General features: G+C 38.5%; 1 protein-coding gene across 4 annotated transcripts; it reads right to left on the minus strand.

Annotated features, from left to right (window-relative positions):
• Positions 1–7147: 7147 nt before the first annotated feature.
• LOC137945877 (uncharacterized) lies at positions 7148–20661 on the minus strand. 4 transcript variants are annotated; one of them, XM_068791947.1, is made up of 10 exons: positions 20499–20661; positions 17648–20169; positions 17452–17556; positions 17172–17324; positions 12047–12210; positions 11796–11943; positions 11370–11492; positions 11154–11241; positions 7588–8037; positions 7148–7445 (listed from the first exon to the last, which is right to left on the minus strand). In XM_068791947.1, the coding sequence occupies exons 2-9, from the start codon at positions 20084–20086 to the stop codon at positions 7871–7873; spliced, it is 3387 nt and encodes a 1128-aa protein (XP_068648048.1). In that variant the 5' UTR covers positions 20087–20169; positions 20499–20661; the 3' UTR covers positions 7148–7445; positions 7588–7870. The 4 variants fall into 4 exon arrangements, with proteins under 4 accessions (XP_068648048.1, XP_068648046.1, XP_068648047.1 ...); XM_068791945.1 differs by having other exon boundaries at positions 17648–20370; XM_068791946.1 differs by having other exon boundaries at positions 20371–20661.
• Between the last annotated feature and the right edge of the window lie 289 nt (positions 20662–20950).

Genomic DNA, 20950 nt, shown 5'->3' on the forward strand with positions numbered 1-20950 from the left:
CCATAAACTTACTCCCGACTCGTTGAGCTCCGTTCCGTGATGCCTTTTTTTGTCTGGAAGCTAATGGCTTACTGGACGAGAGAATGATCCAGTTTTCTTTTTCTTTTTGCTCTCAAGCAAGCTTCAGGTAAAGAATATGTTAAGGGGAATTATTTTTAATTTCAATTATTAAAATGTTAAAAAGTAAGATGAAGCCAAATTGGCTAAACTTTTAAAAGGTGCAGTCTGAACTACTGAATCTCATGTCATCTTATGGTTTTAGACATTATTCAAAAGGAGAAAAGTCTGGAGATAACACAGTCGAGACCCTTATCATATAAAGTATGGGGACTGATAATAAACCTTCTAATAGTGCCAGTGTTAACAGCCACTTTCCGGTAAAACGGTTTAAGAGCGTTAGGGATGCAGAGAAATCGATAACGCAGCTCTGACGGCGATTCTAATTCGAATTTCTACATTCCTCGAAAATCGGGTCTGCTCTGGCTCCGATTATGTCTGGCGGTTCCCCACAGCTGAAGTGCCCAAAGAGATTTTTCTTTCTCTGTTTCCAGTTTTCTTGGACTTCGCCCAAAAACAGTAACTATCTACAGAAGACCCACGAGCCATGCTGTATGTTGAAATGACAGATTTCACATCTTCATTGTTTCCGCCTTTGAAAATCCTGTGCGAGCTCTGGTGTTATTTGTGACATGGTTCGTGTTGCTCTTGATGCATTAACCTAAAACATTATACCAAACGTAAACTGAAGAAAGAGAAGAAGCACTCGATGCTTGTCCGGGGCTTTTAGATGCAGTATTTTTATTTTTGTATTTATTTGGGTGTACTACATCTCCTGAAGCAGCCACCACCGTCAAGACGACCATCGACGTCACTTTACGTTTTGAACTCTTTTCAACAGCCTCGTTCACTCTCCAACTACTCTCCACTTGCGACAAGATGGCTGAATGGGGGTTGTGTTCGACCTTTTTCTCTTTTCTACTTGTCAAAACAGGAGAAGCAAACAACGGCTACATATATACAAATCTGATAACCGAAATGCATGTGAAGCGCCTTTTCTCCAGATTTTAAACTTACCCTCAAAATTCTCTTCTCTTTTACAGGATGTTCTTGTTCTCAATCGCATCAAAGGCTTCCCATCTGCACGCATTCGGGAGATTCAAAAGAATGACTTCACTGCTCCTAGTCCGCAGTCCATTGCTGTCATGTCTGTATGCTGTAGCCGGCCTCCTTTTGCCTCGTTCACGCGCTCTCTTACGTGACTACCTTTTAAATTTGAACCCCAGGAAAAGTTGGGGCAAAGCTAGCAAAAGTGTTTCGTATCTTGCTTTCGGTTTTGGTGTAAAAGAGACAAGGAATGGTTAATCCAGTCAAATCTACCACGGAAGTAGATGTTAGCATTCAAAGCAGCAGCAGCAGCAGCAGCAGAAAAAATGGATGCATGAACCACTCCTGATTCTTAATAAGGATTAGAGAGAACTTAATACTAGAAAAATCATGGAACGGTTTGATGTCTATGCAAGTAAATGCAGTTGTGAAATGTCAATATAACTATCATCTGTATCTTTCGAGATCCACAAGCATCCTGAACCAGTCTCGGTCCAAGTCCACAAGCAAGATCCATAAAAGATGAGGAAAGGAAGGGGAATAAGGATCGGAGACCAACAAAAAACTGACCAAAATTAGATGTTGTCGTCACAATAGAGAAAATGAACTTGTCCAACTAGGCAGCAGCAGATGACATCACAGTGAAGAAACCACTAGGAGCACTCCATTTTTCTCTCCTTCATGGCTCATTTGGAGGGCTCTATGTTCTCCGAACCCCTTCTGCAATCTTTCCGCTCTCGGTATGTTTTCCAATAACAGTGTGTTCCTGAAATGACGGGATAATGACTCACCAGGCCTTATAAAAAACTAATAGCTGTATTCTCCAACTGGTCCCAATGCAGACTCCACAGGCAAAAGTCGGATAATAGCAACCACAACATATAACGGCAGACTGTCAAGACCTTCCTGATTTAGGTAAACCAAAACCACATAGACAAAGGGGACGAGTAAAAAGGCAAATACTGCTTTAATTCCTTAGTATATTCTAGATAGACTACTGCTCCCAAATGATATAATTAAGATCTTTAGCAACAAAAAAACCCAGGTAGTTGCAATTCAAAAATGAGTACAATGTAACCTTATGAGCTGTGTGACGCAACAACTGCATCTTCCACAAACTACTGGCTTTTCTCAACAATAGCCTAAACAGGAAAAGCCATCCACGCAAAGGATTGATCTCCTGAAGTGGGCCGAAAAGTTATGTGTAGGCAGAGAATTCCAGGAGAGCCCTAAAATTTCAGATTGAAGGCTCCCATCAAATGAAATTACCTAAAAGTTAAATCTTCTGGACATGCTCTCAAAGCCTTCTAATTGACAGCTGTTCTCCCCTTCTCATAATTGTTCATGAATTGTTCAGGCAACTACTGGATTGCATCAAGGGTTCCAACTTAAAATCTAAAGGACAAGTAGTGTACCTTGCAGTGCCACAACCTCCCAAGAATCAGAATTCTCTATCCCCAGCAGTTGGATTTGCAAAATCATGGAACAAAGATGTTACTGCTCAGCCAATCTCCCTTAGGCCAAGTGCAAAAAAATTTATTCAAGAAGTAAATGAACAACTTCAGTGCAGGATAGCAAGTCAAGCAGATACAAGAGAATAATTAGATAGACATTTTACACAGCCAAAAAAGGGAATCCTTGAAGCGGTAGTATTTTAGAACTGTGCATCAGTACTAGGTAGTAGTGAGTAGTTTGAGGTTGAACGTCAGATCCGCTGATGCAGTAGCATTTCTGAACTGTGCATCCGTATTAAGTAGTAGTGAGTGGTTTGAGGCTAAACTTCAGATGCGCTACTGCAGTAGCATTTCTGACCTGTGCATCAGTATTAAGTAGTAGTGAGTAGTTTGATGCTGAACTTCAGATGACTTCCTATTCTGCTCAATCAGATATCATACTGAAGACACTAGATGTTTTTACTTAAATCTGATGAAGTTGATGAGAAATCTCCAAAATATTTTTGAGCATCTTAAGAGGTCAAAAGACAGATGGTTCAGCCAGAGTGAAGCTTTTGGATGTCAATATCAAGTAATGTCTCTGCTACAGACGGTAAAAATTCCATACAGTTCCAATTCAAAATCATGATATCTTTGCCTGCAGTGGCTATCCCTGGCAAATTCCAGCAACCCCAAAGGTTCTTCTGGTGTGCAGCAAAAGAATTGACCAGCTCTATAAGAGGGCAAATATGGTCAAAACTTTTAAAGTTTTGCAAAGATGTCCCTGAGACGGTGGACCATCTCTTTCTCCACTCCTTTTCAAATAAAGTTTGGAGTGCATTCACTCTAAATTTTTCCCTTAAAACTGTGGTTAATTCCACTCTTCTTGATCAAGTGGTTTTGTTCACCGGGGTAAATTGGTAAGAAATCTAAGTTTCATGACTTGCAGCCATTGTTTGGAATCTCTAGAAAGAGTAGGGTAATCATTGAGGATAGGCAAAGAATCCTTGGTGTCTTTAGAATAACTATGCGTTGTACCCTATTTTAGGCCAGCAAATCTTATGAAACCTCACACTCCCTTAGCTCGCTCATACAAAGAAACTGGAGAGTCAGAATCAATAACAAGATCACCCAATCAACAATCTCACCCAATGGACACCTGATGGTTAGTGTAGCTATGATCGCATGGAAACCTTGGGCTGGCTAGTGGGGGAGGTGTCACTAAAGACAAATGAGGTAGCACTCTTCTTGTCTCCTCTATCCCCTTTGGTCACAGTGATCCACAGTGGAGTTAATGGCCCTCTTCCATGCCTATGGTTTGTCTCTGGCAAATTACCCCCTCCCCTTCTTATTTAGATGGACTAAATGTTGGTTATCAGCTGGGCTTCCAGAAAAAAGCTGCCTCAGGTCATTTCTTGACTTGCTTTGACGACAGATATTAGAAGGTCTGTCTGTTTTTTGGAGGCACAGCCCTAGAAATGCAAACACCATAGTAGACACGTTAGCAGGGAAGCATTGACCAGGCAACGTCTCACTGTCAGCACCTCTTTTTCTATTTGTTATTTTCCTTTTGGGATTGCCCTCTTTTGTTCTTTTCGTTTCTGGCAATGTGATCCTATTTTCACTGCCTGTATCCTCACTGTTCGCCTGCTCATTGTACTCATTGCTCCATTTGGAGCCTCTTTAAGGAATCCTCCTTTCTCACTGTTCTAATTTTTTTAATAAAAAAAAGATGCGATATTCTATGGGTGATCAAACCTCTAAACATACTGAAACTAGATGCACCCAATCCTAGCCATCTCTGTTAATTTTCATAACTGAAGCCAAACTTCCATGTTATCCTGTCATTTGAAAAACCTCTCTCATGAATTAATTACAAACAGAGGACATACAAACACCATAACACATAACAGAAAAATCATTCACCAAGTCTCACTTTATGGTAAAGTAGCATCAAATGGAAAAAGAGATCAACTACATGGTAATCATTTATCAATTAACTGCATGGCAAACACTAATAATTTCAATTCCATTTCCTATATTAATGCCTATTGGTCATAAAGATCTCCCTATGTCTCATCATTCCTTAGGAGAGTCAATGCATGATGGTAGGGGCAGTTTACTTGTCAACACATAATAGGTCTCACTACTGCTGAGTTGCCACTGTACCCTCATTGTTCAAATCTAGGAACTAAAAAGAAGGAAACAGAACCAATATGCCTAAAGAGACATCCACACAAAGGTAACCAAACCAGACTACCGGATCATGGTGCCTTTCTCCTAAAAAGTGGACGAGAAATACAAGATGACTATACTTCAACGAACACTGACTTCTCCAATTTCATCTGCCACAGCTCTAATCAGATGTTCACTGGTATGAATAAAACATGGCATTCTACTGTTGTTCTCTTATTTCTTCCTTCTATAAGAAGAGTTGCTATCTCCAATCATGACCCTAGAATACCTGCTACCAAGAGTTCTGCACGATATGTAATTAAGCCCTCGGTCCAAGAAGCAGCACCCTTTCTAATACTTGACTAGTTCAGTTCACTTTCAAGATATCTATACCATGAAAGCATATAACAAGTAAAATAAAAATGAAAAGAAAACAACCACAGCGAAACTAAAAATTTATGAATCAAAACCTATCTTCAAGCAGACAAATAAATTGTTTAATTACTTTGCATGCATAATTTAAGAAAGAAAAGGACCATGTAAACCAGTAGAACTTCCTTTTTTCCATAGTAAAAGGTGTTTATGTAAATAGAAACAACCTAGAGACAAAGCATTATGATACCAACAAAACTTATAGAGTATCCTCCCAAAATCCAATGCAAGATGCACTGTGCAATCTCATTACTATTACCTACCCTGCAGTTATTTTTTTATTTTTTATTTTTTGAGAGGGGCGCGGCGCGATTCGAACTTGCGACCTCACGCACCTGATGTAAAGAGAATACCACTAGACCAAACGGTCTTAGGTCCTACCCTGCAGTTATTGATCTTCAGAATGTTTAAAAGCTCCCCCTTTTATGCATAGTGATTACACACAAACTCCCAATCCCCATAGGCCTTGAGACTAGCATCCAAGACCTCATATTAACAAACCACAACCCATCACCCCCACCCGCGACCCCCCCCAAAAAAAAAAGAAAAAAAAAAGAGAAATTAAAACAAAAATAAAAATAAAAAAATCAAAGTTTAACCCGATGAAGAGGAACTCCCAAGGGTTTGTTTGGAACTCCCAAGGGTCAAATTCTCATTTTCTTTTCTTTTCTTTTCTTTTCTAGGGGTTACGAACAGACTCTAAGTGTCATTTGAATCCCACAGCACACTTATTTTGCATTGAACATGCCTATATGCTCCAGAACTCTGAAAGACTGACAAAAAAATACTTAAAATTGATCAAAAGTTGAAGATGCTTTGGCAAAACATGAAAAACTAAAAGCAGCAATGTTGATTGTTTGCATAAAAATGGAGCACTCGACATCTTGACAGGCACTACAACAGGGAGGCAGAAAAACTGCCCAAACACTTGATAAACCGGTGATTATAACTGGCAAAAACTAACAAGCTCCAGCATCTCTGGGCCATTACAAGAAAGGGCAAGTGAGCCAAAAATTCTTTTGATAACCTTCATATTCTCTCTCTAAAATGAAAAAATACTTTCAATTCAAGACATCCCAAACCCTGAAGGGGATATTTCACTTGATTAAAAGATAGCTGGGAAATTGTGAAATGACAGGTAAAATATTGTTTTCAGGCAAAAAGTGTTGGAATTCTACAGCATTACTCAAAATTACAAATAGAAACAAGTAACATAAACTGTAAGGAAGTATCAGTTCCGTGATGAATGCATGTAGATAAGAAAATAATTTTATTATAGGAGATTAAAAAAAGTAAACAAGTTCCAGCCTCTCAGGGCTATTACAAGAAAAGACAATGGAGCCAAAAACTCTTTTGATAACCTTCATTTGAAATAAGAAATAAGAAAAACACCTGAATAGGGACATGCTGATGAAAAACAACGAGGTCCAAACTCTCTCTCTCTCTCTCAAATGAAAAAATACTTTCAATTCAATTCCCAACCCTGAAGGAGATATTTCACTTGAGAAATACTACTAAAAGATCGCTTTGGGAAAATGTGAAACAACAGGTAATATGTTGTTTTTTTTAATGAAACACACGTAATATATTGTTTTCATGCAAAAGGTGTTGGAATTCTAGAGGCATACTCAAGCCTACAAAGAGAAATGGGTAATGTAATTGTAAGGAAGCATAGTCATGTGATGGGTCATGTATGTAGGTGAGAAGATAATTTTATTATAGGAGATTTTAAAAGAAAATGTAAGGATGCAGACAAATTAAAAATTAGCTGTACTTACCCAGAATCATCATCAGCGTCTTTTAAATAGCTTTTCCTAACTGATTATAACTACACATGAACGACAATCTTCAGATGAAGTTAACAAGAGGCCCATTCATTTTCATAAACCAAGCATTTGATCTGTATTTTCTCCAACTCAAAGTCGTCAAGATCAAATAGATGAGCTATTACAATTTAACCAACAAAAACATGAAAAAAATGAAGTTAGACTTACAAATATATCTTGTTATCCCTAGCACTAGCTTGACTGTGAAAAGATATATTATTAAAAAATAGTAGTTTCTTGGTTATACATTTGAGAAGCAAAAATATAAACAAAATTTCGCACCCCAAGTTTGATCCAAGAACTAGCATACTTTAGTGTAGTGCTCCATAAGTATAGAACACTGTAATACCACCAAAATTATTTACATTCTTTCATACCAATTCCACCTGGAAATAAAAGAGCACATGATACTCCTGATTCAAGTAACTGCGAAAAATCTATACAACAGCTCTTGGCACATCCAAATAATGTGATCCTGCAAAATAACGCAAAATTACTTCTTGCTAATAGATTGAGATCCTTACATGTTGCTAAGGTAGTAACTAGCAGTACATTCAAAAAAGAAAAAAGAAAAAAGAAAAAAGATAGTAAATAGTAGTCTCATAATGGTAACTCACATTTTTATTAGACATGGCTCCTGACACAGTCTGAACTCTGAAATCTTTGCTAGTAAACTCAATTATGAGTGGATAGTTGTACTCTATGAAGAAAACAATACTTTGCATAGCAGCACTATAGAAGCCCAGATGCCCTAATAGTGGCAGACAGCAGCATTTGCTTGTATATGTTTCAAAAAGTAACCTAGTCTTTTCTCCCCCTCAGAACCATGAAGATGTACATAGTAAGAAAGAGAAGAAAAAGGACCGATATGTTCATGATCACCAAAATGGGCTAAATCCATCACTTCACATTCATTGCTGCAGCCATTTTTCTCAACCTCTGAGAGATTTCTGAGAACGATAACCTATCCCCAGGGTCTGAAGCCCAACAACTTTCCATCAAAGACTTCCATTCAGGATCACACCATGTTGGGATCTGTGGGCGTAAGGTATTGTTCACAATTCCCCCTAGCAAGATCAAAGTATTACTGCAATGTTCTCATTCAGAATCAGTCCAACTACGAAAGTTTCACATGAAACATCCATAGCTATTAAAGAAGTACATTCAAAAAGTAAGAAATTAAAGAAAAGATATCCTTAAGGGTATCAGATATTTGGTTAATTTTAAATTAAAACAAGTATACAAGGAAATTCTTTTTAACTTGAAACAATTTTCTTCATAAAGTACAATCAGATCATACAATGTCAAAAATCCATTTGCTAGTCCATTCTTTAAAGTTTTACCGGTGCAATAATATTGATCCAAATTCAATTAACAAACCAAACTTGTTACTCAAATTGCTTGTTTTGACGTAAATGAAATACATCGTGTCCCCATGATCGAGGCAAAATATTTGTAGCACGTATTCCACAATAAAATATTCTAGGGCCATATTCAACCCAGCAAATGAGATGTATAACAGATTCCAAGTAATTTAAAAATGTGGCAACCACTGCCATCATAAATTGAAATACCCAACAAATGACCGTAGTCATTATGACCTTGTGTTGCACTTTATATAGATCATCATGTATTTATCATGTATATTGACTGTGAACCAAAGTTTATTAATTACTGAGAAACCAAATTTTAGTAAATATTGAGATCATCATCAACATCTTTATAGACACAATCCCTTAGCTAATCTCCAGCCCATCATATCAATGTCTGGTCTCATAGCAAGTGTAGCATCCAAAATAAAACCATTCATGACAGAGCTACTCCAACTCTTCACCCTGGATCAATGTAAATGAGATGCAAGCATGCAATCAAACTTAAGAGAGCTGCACAGAGAGCACGCTGTAGAACAAAAACCAAACCTAGTGCTACCCTCTCATGAAAATTTAACATCACATAATGCAAATACATCATACATTCTCCAATGACCATTATTGATTTTTTTAATAAAATTTCTATTTTTGAATATTTTTAAATTTCAATTCTTAATTTTTTAAAAAAATCTAGTTTTATTTTTTTAAAAATTTTCGTTATTGATTTTTTCACCAACAATATGTGAACTGAATCCAAATAGCATATTGCCTAGGAGCTTTGCCGTTCTTCAAGAACAAGGGTGGTGAATTATATGGCAGTAAACCTTTTCATAGGCAACTAGACTGAAAAATACTACGTATTTTTACCTACTACTAAAAAACACACTCCCAGATAAATTTTTGTTAGAAATAAAATTTTCTATCTACTCAGAAAATCAGCCTAGTATAGTTTGATTTAGCATGTAGAGAAGAGCAAGTTGCCACTAAGACAAAGAAATGTATAGAATGAATGAACGAGGTCACCACATGAAGTCAAAAAAGAAAGATGGTTCAGTCTGTATATCCCATAAAAGAACAACCAGTGCCCTAATCACGACAAAGTTTTAAGCACACATTGAAAGTCTAAGAGGTAGATACCAATGACAAAAATAAAATGTTGATTACCAAAGAGAATAGCTCAAAATGAAATGGAATATCAAAAAGGCATTTGCACTAAGACCCAATGATGAAGCAATTTTTTTTAAGAGCAGAAGTTTTTTTGAAGAATAATGACAAGGCTACACAAATTTCTGGAAGGTTTTCTACCATTTTTTTATCAGAACGAAAGCCACCATGTTCACATTAAACACATCATAAATTACCTATTAAAATAGTCAACCAAAAATTAAACTTCCCCTAAGCTGTATAACAATGATGGAATCTTCCAGTAGAGACATGTTTGAACATGTGAAAAATCAGTCAGGAAGGCTGTTACATCTCCTCTGTTTCTTTTTTATTTGCTATCATCACTTCAAATGCTCAAACAGTAAATGCGGATTATACTGATAGGACTTGAATAGAATCAAATCTAGGCACCATGTTGCCGACACCAGAGCCGGCCACATAAGAAGTGCTAGAAATTAGTGTAGCATGGTTTATACAACCATGATGGCAGCATGTGTTACAACAGAGTCAATGAGACAGAGAAACAATCTGTAGCTGGGAACATGAATCTAGCAAACTTGGAATACTGGTTTTCATATCAGGAGCAAAGTTTCTTTTCTCTGGTGGCATATATGTTCAACATTATAATTTAACTACAGTTCCTGTTATTGGACTTGAAAAGCTAAGAGTGAAACCAGACAAGGATCCTCAGGAATATTGGCAAGGTAGAGCAGACAGAACTCTTTTCATAATTTCAAAACTCCAGTCAACCATACCATCTTAAACAATTGCATACTTGAGGTCTTGCTTGACATGCCACATGAAAAAGTGCATATGGCAGATTGCACTTGTCGAGGCAGCAATCTTACATAGCTGACTAGCAGTGGGTTCAAACAAATTGGCCTGTTGATCTTGTTACTGTATAGTTCCACTGACCAGCTTATCAGAAGCACGGTTTATTAAGTGCCATGTTCAAGAGCAACAGCCAATTTTTTTTTCTCCAGGCAGTTAACATAACCACATTCCTAAACTGACATGTTTAAGAAGCACGAAGAATACAAAATAGTCTTGTTCTAATGATGTCTCTTCCAAATTCAGGACCGTCAAGTCATAGCAAAACTCAGCTCACGTGGGATAGAGAAACACTCTGGACTAGTTTGAAGGCTGGCATTATCAAGGCATTGACATTAAAATCTTGCATGCTTCTTAGTACTTAAATTCAGATATCCAGAACCTGCAATAAACAACCCCATAAAGTCCAGAAAGTAGAAGTAATTGCGGTTATTTGCCAATATAATTTGTTATTTGTTTTCACATTTTTATCTTTCTTACCATTAACTAAAAGCAATAATAACAATAATCAGAAACCACATCATTCCTCTACAAGAATTTTTTGAGAGAAGAGCGATATAATGACAAAGACATATGATATAATTCATTCCCCATTGATGTCCCTATGTTTAGCCCCATATTGTTTGTATCTTCTCCTCTTATTGAAAATCTCTTTTTTGAAAAAAGATACGATAACTAAAGGAATGAAGAGCTAGACATATGTAATTTCACATCCATATTAGAGAAAAAGACAGAAGGTTAACAGCTTTCATAAAGACATTATTGGTTTGCACACAAACAGCAACAAGAGGATCAGCCATTTAAAATATGATGCCTACCAATTATAGAAGCACAATGCATATCAGCATACGGCTCCTCTCCAGTAAGAAGTTCCCACATGACGATCCCGAATGAGTAAACATCAATCTACAAGAGAACCATAAGAGATCCAAGAAATTAAGTGTTTACAATCAGCATTGCATATAAAAGATCAAGAGAACTCATTGTGGACTACAGCCTCAAGTATAAACACCACTCACACACAGCAGCCTCACCTTTTCAGTTACCATGTTAGTTTTACCAGAAAGAAGCTCAGGTGCCATCCACGGTATAGTTCCACGCACCCCTCCTGACACCAAAGTGTGTTGCTTTACCTTTGATAACCCCAAATCACCAATCTAAAGGAAAAAATGATATATTAAAATATGTCAGGAATTTGTAACATAACAAGGACCAGACAACTAAGATCTCAAAACGATCATTCAAACGCCATGCCATAACACAAAGGTTTCAAGAGCAGCTCAACAGTTTCAAGCTTTTACCAAATCTCAAATTTTAATTATGTGAAACAAACTCCAAATTGACAAAGAGCTAGAGTGACCGATCTTAGTTCCAGACCGATGATAAAGTAGGGAGCATAATGTATGTTCCATTTACTTGATACAAACTCCAAATATCAAGTATGGATCAATTCTACTTACTTTGCATACAGGGCGGTGGGGATCTCTCATATTCACCAATAGATTCTCACATTTCAAATCAAAATGGACAATATTTTTCCCATGCAGATACTCCATCCCAAATGCAGCATCCATGGCTAATATAAGCCTCTTACGCCGATCTATTGTCCTATCAAAAAAAAAAAAAAAAAAAAAAAGAGAGTCAGGATAAATAGACGAGATAGAGAGGGAAAGATAAAGCTTCAAATATGATACTCAGAACAACCAGTTACCTGTCCTTCTTCTGCAGAAATTGCTTTAGAGATCCATTAACCATGAACTCAGTAAGAGTTGCCAGAGTTCCATCAGGACCATCACGAACTATGCCATAGAAAGATACAACATTTGGATGGTGCAATGAACTCAAGATCAAAGCCTCTTTCCAAAAATCTGCAATCTATAGATGCAACAGTACAAACAGCTGATTAGCATGCAAATGTTTAAGTAAAAAATTATGAAGTCTCATCTATCTATTGAGAGATGACAAGAGGAGTCATGCTAGAAAGATGAATACCGATTATCAAATGTTAATTACAGAAAACTGAGTCAATGGAGCCTTTGGCTCAGTGGCCACATGGGGTTTCCTAGTATGAGGTCTTAGGTCAAGTCTCACCAAGGTAAAGGCATGTAGTGTGTAAGTAATCAACATTACAAAAAATAATAAAAATAAATCTTCATAAAACATTCAACAGTTAGACAGGAACCATGGATGTTTGAAATACAAGAAAGGAAACAAAATTATTAAATACTAAACCTTGAGACATCTGGCAGCCATTGAAAATGTGGTCCAACAAACATAAAGTAAAGATTATCAAAATGAGGAGATTAATGCTTCTAACAGGTGGATTTATGATATCACAAAGTGAATTTGGTTTTGTAATTTCACAAACTAAACATGTAATTTCACCCAAAATAGAACCACTGAGAAAAGAATTAACTATAGGTTTCCAGTATTTTTATAAATAAATATAACAAATAACTAAAAAATTTCAGTGCTAGGAAGGAAATTTTTTTGAAAGGATATATTAACATGTTACAGACCTCGGTTAAGTGAGACAATTGGCACTTGAACTAGTTGATTTGCCTTGTTAACGGAGTGATTTACAATAGAATGAGTCGGGATTCATCAAGACAGAGAGAAAAAGAAGCAATTTTGTTAGGGTTCAAAAGTTGCTCTCCTCTTCCACATTAGATTTTTTGTATCTCTTTCAAGTTGCCACAATCAAGCACATGCCCCTTTACATGTTGAGTCCAGGTCGTAATAAAATAATACCCAAACTACCCCCCACCCCCTGTAGACAACATTACAACTTACCTCAAGCTTATTGTCAATTAATAATAAAACTACCTTTAAAGTCAAATAAACCCAATTTAACACTGAAATAAACTAAATATTACAGTTGCTACTATTCCACTGACCATATGAAGAACCTCGTCCTCAAGGTCCTGCTAATGCTGAATACGTAGAATTATTGGGTTACAGAAGAATAAACTTTGAGATTATTGAGAACCTATTGACCTTGAGCTCCCAGCTCAGGGGCCTCTATCAATGACTTATGCTTAAATAATCGAACATCAGCTCAAGCTCTGACTTCAAGCCGCTAAGAAAACACCTTACCTGTGCCCTTTCAGGCCTTTCACGCCATTTGGCCAGCCTCTAGAAATCCACTTGGTAAGACATGGCCCCCTTTGCCTCAACATAAAAAATGCAGCACTGAAGTCTTCATACTAAGTTGCACAAACCGGACCCACAATGCCAACAGAACCTTACTTTCTATCCCTCAAGTTTGACCCATCAAACTTGCATTCAAATGCTGAAATCTACAATACCCAAATTGTAGAGGACGCTTTCAACTTTATTATTCCTTGAATCTAAATTGTTGCTACATCACCTCCTCGTTCTTGCTGTAGTCAGGTAAGAGTAATTAAATTCACCAATAGTGGGTCCTCAACCACTTCATCTCGTTTCTTCTGTGTCCTACAAGTGTTTAGTGTTACCTTTGCAGTGTGCCTATTGAAAGACACTGCCAGAAGAAAGCAGTATGAAATTTAAGTATCACCTTGTAAACTGGAAGGAGGTTTGAATGCATAAATATCATGCTTAGACAAGTAATCAAATGAATAAACCAAGCGTCTTTACTAAATGGCTCTAGCACTTCAGAAAGATCACTCAGCCATGCAACAAAACTTGAATATTTCCAAATTCTATATCCTGGGAATTCATGGTTTCCCCTAGATCTTCCCTTCTTCATGTATTGGATATTTTGAAAAGCAATCGGCAAGCTTTTCCATCCTGAATCAGACTCCCCGCAGCAAAGGGGTAACAATGAGATTTTGGCTTGGAATTTCAATCTGAGATAGCTCTGGGGGAGACGCTTACCCCTCTATCTACAGCATTGCTCGTGATGCTCAAATTTGTTTGCAAGCCTCGATACCCTCCAATCAGAACCTCTTGAGTGGGGAACATGAATTGGATATAGAGCTTTGAGGAAGCCTTGACTGTTAACTGGCTTCTTTGCACATTAATAAATCATCATAAGATCATATTTGGAAAGAATCAGCTGATTAGGAAATACAATTTCTCAGGTGAATAAAGAGTACACAGTAGCTTCTTTATACACCATTCTCTATGGTGTGATGCCATTTGAATCCTGTGCGAGCTTTCAGTTTAGAAAATCCTTCCACCACATGAAGTTCAAGACTTTCTTTGCATGCATTGATTGGAAATTCCTCACACTTGACCGATTGAAAAGGAAAAGCCTCCACCTTGATAATTCTAAGCTCTGTAATGTTGAGAGAAATCAATCACCACCTTTTCACCGATGTTCCTTCCATGAGATTTTTTTTTTTGAGAAAGGCAGTTTGCAGTTTTTTTTGGATCCTTCCCACTTTCATCCATGACTTGCCCCTCCAACTTTCAAAAGACTCATACAAATATCTACTGGAGATCACTGGATACTCTTATTACTCCCATAGGATACAAGGATTTTTGAAGAAATTTATTAAACCGCTCAAGCTCATTACTGTTCAAAAGGAGGGAATATTGAGAAAATTTACCACAGAACATTTTATGGACAGAAAATTTCTTGATTTCCATCACCTCCCAATGTTTTTCCAATTCTGAATATTTGGAGAGTAGCTGCCTCTATAGATCCCAGGATGGGGAGGATCATGCTCGGTCACTTCCTCCTAATGGATAGCCTAAAAATGAAACTTGATGGTAACTCTAAGGGCAATCCTGGTCTGGTGGTGAAGGTGACATTCATAATAGCTCAAGAAGAAACCTGCTGGTTTTCATTGCTTTCTTATGGAATCGTTCACTATAAAAAGCTCTACAAAACCTATTTTTCTGTTTGATAATTGTTGATGGCAATTCCATGGCCATCATATATTGAGCTGAAAGATTCCCTCTCTGCCTTGGCACTTCCACAGATCTCTTGGTAAAATTGAATACGTTAGAAGTTAGAACCAAACTCAGGATTTCCTAGACTCACCCCCCCAAGGGAATCTGACCATTTAGCTAATTCCTTGACTAGAATAGAAGCCTCCCGAGGTAAAACTTATCCTTGCCTGGAAGAAATTGTGGCTTTACAATTTTCTAACCGTATGACTGGTGCACTCGCTAAAGGACTTCCTCTTTTCACATAGCTATTAAGGATTTCTGCGCCTCACACCCCCCCACCCCCCCCCCCCCCCCCCCCCTCTTTTAATGGCTTCTGGTTTCTCTTTTCTGAAAGGGTGTCTAGCAAATAAGAGAGCAAAGTAGTAGGAGGATTAAGTATTTGAACCCACTTTAGTGGCACAAGATTTATGAGGATGAAGATGACACAGTTTCACAAAATTTGTATTTGTTACTTCTTATTTTGCCCTTCTGCAATTTATCATATTTGGTGCAAAATATATTTTTCAGATAAACAAAAAATAAAAAGTGAGTGGACTAAAACCTAGGGGGCATGTGATATACCACACCTGGCAAATTAAACGAGAGATTTGATTCTATCAACCAAGCAACAGGATAAAGTACAAGTTCAAGAATTCCAACACAAACGAATTTTTCAAGTGTAAAGAGTTAACAAGACAGAAGGATGTTTAAACTCAGATTCTTTGACTGTACAATAGCTTGTAAAATCCAAGGAACCGATTTTATACAAAGTTTGGAGAATCAATTTCCCTAGTTGGTCTCACTTATGTTTGTATTTGTGAAAATCAAGATTTGGGTGAAGGAAGAAGAGAAAATTGAGAGAAAAAGGAGAAGAATAACTTTCTGAAGAGCCTGAAAGGATTCGATGGGAACTGTGCACGAATTCCCAGACTTCTTAAATAAGTGTTTTGAGTTACAAATTATAAAAATACCCCTATACACTTAATAAACCTTGATCTCCTTATATCCCCCTAATTATACATCCCATGTACATGAAAATTTAACCAATGATATAATTTAACATGCAGAATAAGATTACATAAAAGAAGTAAACACAGAAGTGCTAAAATAACCAAAATACCCCTGGATATATTTTCTAACACTCCTCAAGCTGGAGCGTATATATCCAGAAGTTTCAAATTGTTGCAAAATGATATAAATTCTTGTTTGCCAAGGGCCTTGGTGAAGACATCTCCCAACCGATCTCCAAACCGAACAAACAAAGTTACTACCTCCTTTTTCAACACCATGTTTCGAATAAAGTGACAATCCACTTCTATATGTATAGTCCTCTCATGAAAAATTGGGTTAATTGCAATAAAGATTGCAGCTTAATTATCACAAAACATGTTCATCAACTCATCCTGATTGAAACCCAACTCTCATGAGACTGACCTAACCCGCATGCAGTGGTTTACCACTTGTGACAAAACATGCAGTAAGCTTTACCACTAGATAATCCCTCTTTAATTGCATGTGGTTTTGTAAATTTTAAGGTTCATTCCTAATAGTAGGCACAGACAAGCATTCTGAAACATATCACTTGTCAAGACTACTGAAGAAAATTGCACAACTCATACAAGGTTTCTACTATTGGCTGGTTAATAACAAATGGAGCACGCGTTTGTATGATGTTTGTCTTTTCCTATAATCTCTCTTCCCTCTTCCCCTTTTAATTTTCTGCCCTCTCCTAGCTATACTCTCCTCGCATCACATCAGCAAGAATGTACATATATGGGTTTTGTTTATTACAAAGATAGCAAAACTCAAAATAAAAAATGGCATCAGAATTAAAAGAATAAAAAGTCACAAGCAGTATCAATGAAACATGTTCACACATATAGCAAGACCAGAGGATATTTTCTATTTACATAGTAGAGATCTGTGTGTATTAGAGGAAGAAAAAAAATATGAGGGAGAAGAGCTATAGAAACTACCAAACGTTCTCTTTCAGATGGTCTTCCAGAAAAGCAGCTTGCTTTTATTCTTTTAATGGCAACATCAGAACCTTTCCATTTACCATGGTACACAGCCCCATATGTGCCAGAACCAAGCTCTCGGATTTCCTCCAAATCATCATTCTTTATTGTCTAAATAAACAAAACAGCAGATTATATTGATGAAAACAATTTTTTTTGTTTTGTTTTTTTTTAAATGAAGCTGTGATGAAAACAATATAGTGATTGCATACTAACACAATCTTAAAAATATAAATACCTGCAATCCCTTAGCCAATGCCTCTGCCTCTGCCTTTGTAGGCTCAATCATGGATTCATTTGGACTCTCATTATCAGAATCCTGCTCTATGTCCATATGGGCATCCTATGAAACAAAACCACAGTAAAGATGATTAGAAAATATGTTGGTAATAAATATGGATACTGTTGAAGCCATAAGCAAATAATATGCTCACTGTAGGTTCTGAATCATGCTGCGACAACGCTTTAGCATTAGGATGGGATGAGCCATCATTTTCTTGAACCCTTAACTTCACTTCCTCTACACCTTCCAGTGCTGCTCTTTTCACAGATGCAATCAACTCAGGTATGAAACTTAAAGGCTGCACCAAGGATGCCTGATCTTTACAAGATTCATGAGTAGCTGATTGGTCATTTCTTTTTGTGGTATCATCGCTCTCTTCATCAATAATTATACGATTTGAATCAAACCCCATCTCTTGGTTTGTCTTTGGAGGTGGACAACTTCGCACATCATCAACCCTCACCATTTCGCCATTTCTTGTAGTGATCTCCCCAGGGATGTCCCTGTCATGTGGTAATCTTTCTAATGAAATGACTTCTTTGCCATCTTTAGGAGTTCTGTGGCGCTCTGAAACAGGCGAGGAAGCAAGTTTATCATCAACCAAAACATGGGGGGATGAAACAATAAAATCTTGATTGTCAGGTTGAGGTTGAAGGAAATCCACATTGCCATGGGTATTAATGTTTGAGTTCAAGATAGGTGATCCATCATGTCCAAATGCTTTCTGTGGATGTCCAGGCCAAGGATTTTTATCCTCGAAAACCATGCGAGAAAATCTTGGACTTCCCTCTTGAGGATTCCTCATAAACCCTGTATGAACTGTGCCATTAGTTTGTGGAATCAATCCTGATGCTTCATATGATGGAGCTCCATGGATAGAATTTGGCAGTTTTCTTCTAAAAGCCTGAATTGGAGGTGAATCATGGGGAACTTGATAAAGATTATCCACCCCATAGCTTGGCAGGACATTCCCATAACGTATTCCACACTCTTCAGCAGCTGGGATATGCATATGAGGTCCACCCACAAGAGTTTGTTCATGAACGTGTAGATGGTGGCCATTCCCAATAGCATGTTCATGGTACCCCTCACTTGCCAAATCAGCCCCAGGGCGGACAAACCGCGGATCCTCTTTGGTGCCAGAGTTAGGCACCAAGGTATGGCCCTCCAAGGGAAAGCTCGTGCCACTGCTTTCCGCTATGCATTGCTCGTTAATTCGTCCAGCTCCAGAGAGATGGGACCTTAGCTCCTCCTGTCTCTGGTTTAACTGGTGTATGACCCACCCTCTTTCGTGAAGGTGAGGTTCATTATAGAAAGAGCGAGGCTCACTTTCCTGTTTCAGTGCATAAATCTCTCCAGCATGGAAGCACTCAGGACATGGATTAGTGAATTGAGCATATTCATTGGTGGAACTAATTTGTTCCATATGAGGCTGTCCATGCCTCCTTCGGGAATCAGGGAGTCTCTGAAAAACCACTCCACAATACTCACATATGTTATTTCCTTCAAAAACACTGCTATTACCATGAGAATGACCCAAATTAGCTCCCGGTGGCATCCATACCACATTCTCCAAGAAAGTTTGTGGCTGATGGTCACACTGATGATTCACCTGCTGGCGAACATAATCTTCAGCCAATCTATCATGTGACTCACCAAATGGGACATGGTACCGACCTCCTGAAGGCGAGGATGGGAAGTCTAATCGATGATCTTGAGGAGCCAGAGACCCTCCTGAGGAATAATATACTGGACTCCATGGGGGCTCTACCTCACTCTGGTTGTATCTAGGAGGATGTGGTTGTTGATGCAGACCCTGGCCAGGTGAAGGATGAGGTATGTTGAGACGTAGATTAAACTGTGGCTGTCCAGGTGATGGCAAGAATTGTTCGGGCCCCCCTTGAACTTTATTTTCTGTGCCAGGCAAGTCATTCAAACTGTTCAGGGCATCTACATATCTCCGTTCAGTTTCTCTCTCATCGGTATCAAAGTGAGCCATGTCATTGTCAGAATTTGAGAAGAGAAAAATTCTTAGTCTAGTGAATCCATCGCCAGCCCCCAGTTTATCGTACTCCTCCATCATATTAGTAACATCATCATCATTAACAACAGAGACTAGCGCATCAAGGTCTTCATCAGGTTGCTGGTATTTTAAAGCGGTGGCTCCCTCAAAGAGTTCTTTCATCCGCAGCATTAACTCACCATAATTGATATCCCGAGGAGTGCTAACAATACGAGTTTCACCACCAACATAGCGGAGTTTCCCATCGAGAGGGCGGGGGAGAATGCTCCCGCCAAAGCTACAGAGAAATTTGACGCGAGGGGTTTCACCGTTGTGTCCGATAGTGGGGGAGTTAACGGGAGAAGGAAATGCAGAACTCTCCATCGCGTACACAGCCTGTTGATGGTTGATAGGTTGTTCAGACTGTGAGTATACAAAGCACTCCAGCCCTCGGTCACACATCAAGTTTAGGATCGAGGGCTGTGAAGAGCCGATCCAAGGCCATTCATGGCTTCTCGGATAATCAACAAGAACTCCATATCCAACCCCGGCGTCGGACCCGAATGATCGAACCTTCCTTCCCGACATCAACCGACGATGGAAGGCGTCGGAGATAACAATGACATCATGACAATTCCCATCAGCAGCGAAAGTTGCCCACCAGGACAAGCCTAGAACCACAATAAACTAAAAGGTTAAAACCAAATCCGAATTCGAACTAGTCTTCACCAAATAACGAAGGGGACCGAATCCCTAGCTTCGAGATCTCTTAATACATAACTCCAACGTACTCGGACGGGTAAAAAGAAATGTAGATCAACGGAAGCACGCGGAGACAGAGAAAGACGTAGCTACAGAGACCAGAGCAATACCTGTATAGAGAAATTCGATAGCAACAATTCGGAAACCCAACGACGGTAGCCTCACGAGCCACAAGCTAGGGAAAGAAATCACAAAAATAGGAACCGGAAAAATCGATTATCTATTAATTTCATCTTACCTCTGACGAAAAGAAAACAGACTAGAGAGCTCCGATCAGAGAAGGGACGGGGAAAATATATATACAAATATCATAAATAAAAAACTAAGAAACATAAACGGAGAAAAACGAAAAAAGAGGCGAGAGAGAGAGAGGAGGGCGACAGTCAGGGAAGATGGGAATGGGAGGGAATGACCGGCGTGGTTGCAAGATGCCCTCGTTCTCCGGTGCCATGTAGGTCGCCACGTGGCGTGAGCCGGTTTAGTGGGAGACGAATAATTTATCTCCATACGCTTTTGCGCAGAGGAGCTTGTTTAATGACGTCACCACGATAAGGGCGGCGAGGGTCCGGGTTCGGCGTCGATCCCCTCGGGCCACGGCATATTCTTTTGTGGGGCCATTGCATATGCTGTTGTGGCCAAAAAGTAAACTCCATCACAATCGTATCGAGCATTACCTGCGTGTGAGACTGG

Source organism: Aristolochia californica, unplaced genomic scaffold (genome assembly GCF_029961685.1).
Source record: "Aristolochia californica isolate CCGP_79_NKW_82.1479 unplaced genomic scaffold, dmAriCali1.0.hap1 SCAF_12, whole genome shotgun sequence".
In the NCBI taxonomy this organism is placed as follows: domain Eukaryota; kingdom Viridiplantae; phylum Streptophyta; class Magnoliopsida; order Piperales; family Aristolochiaceae; genus Aristolochia; species Aristolochia californica.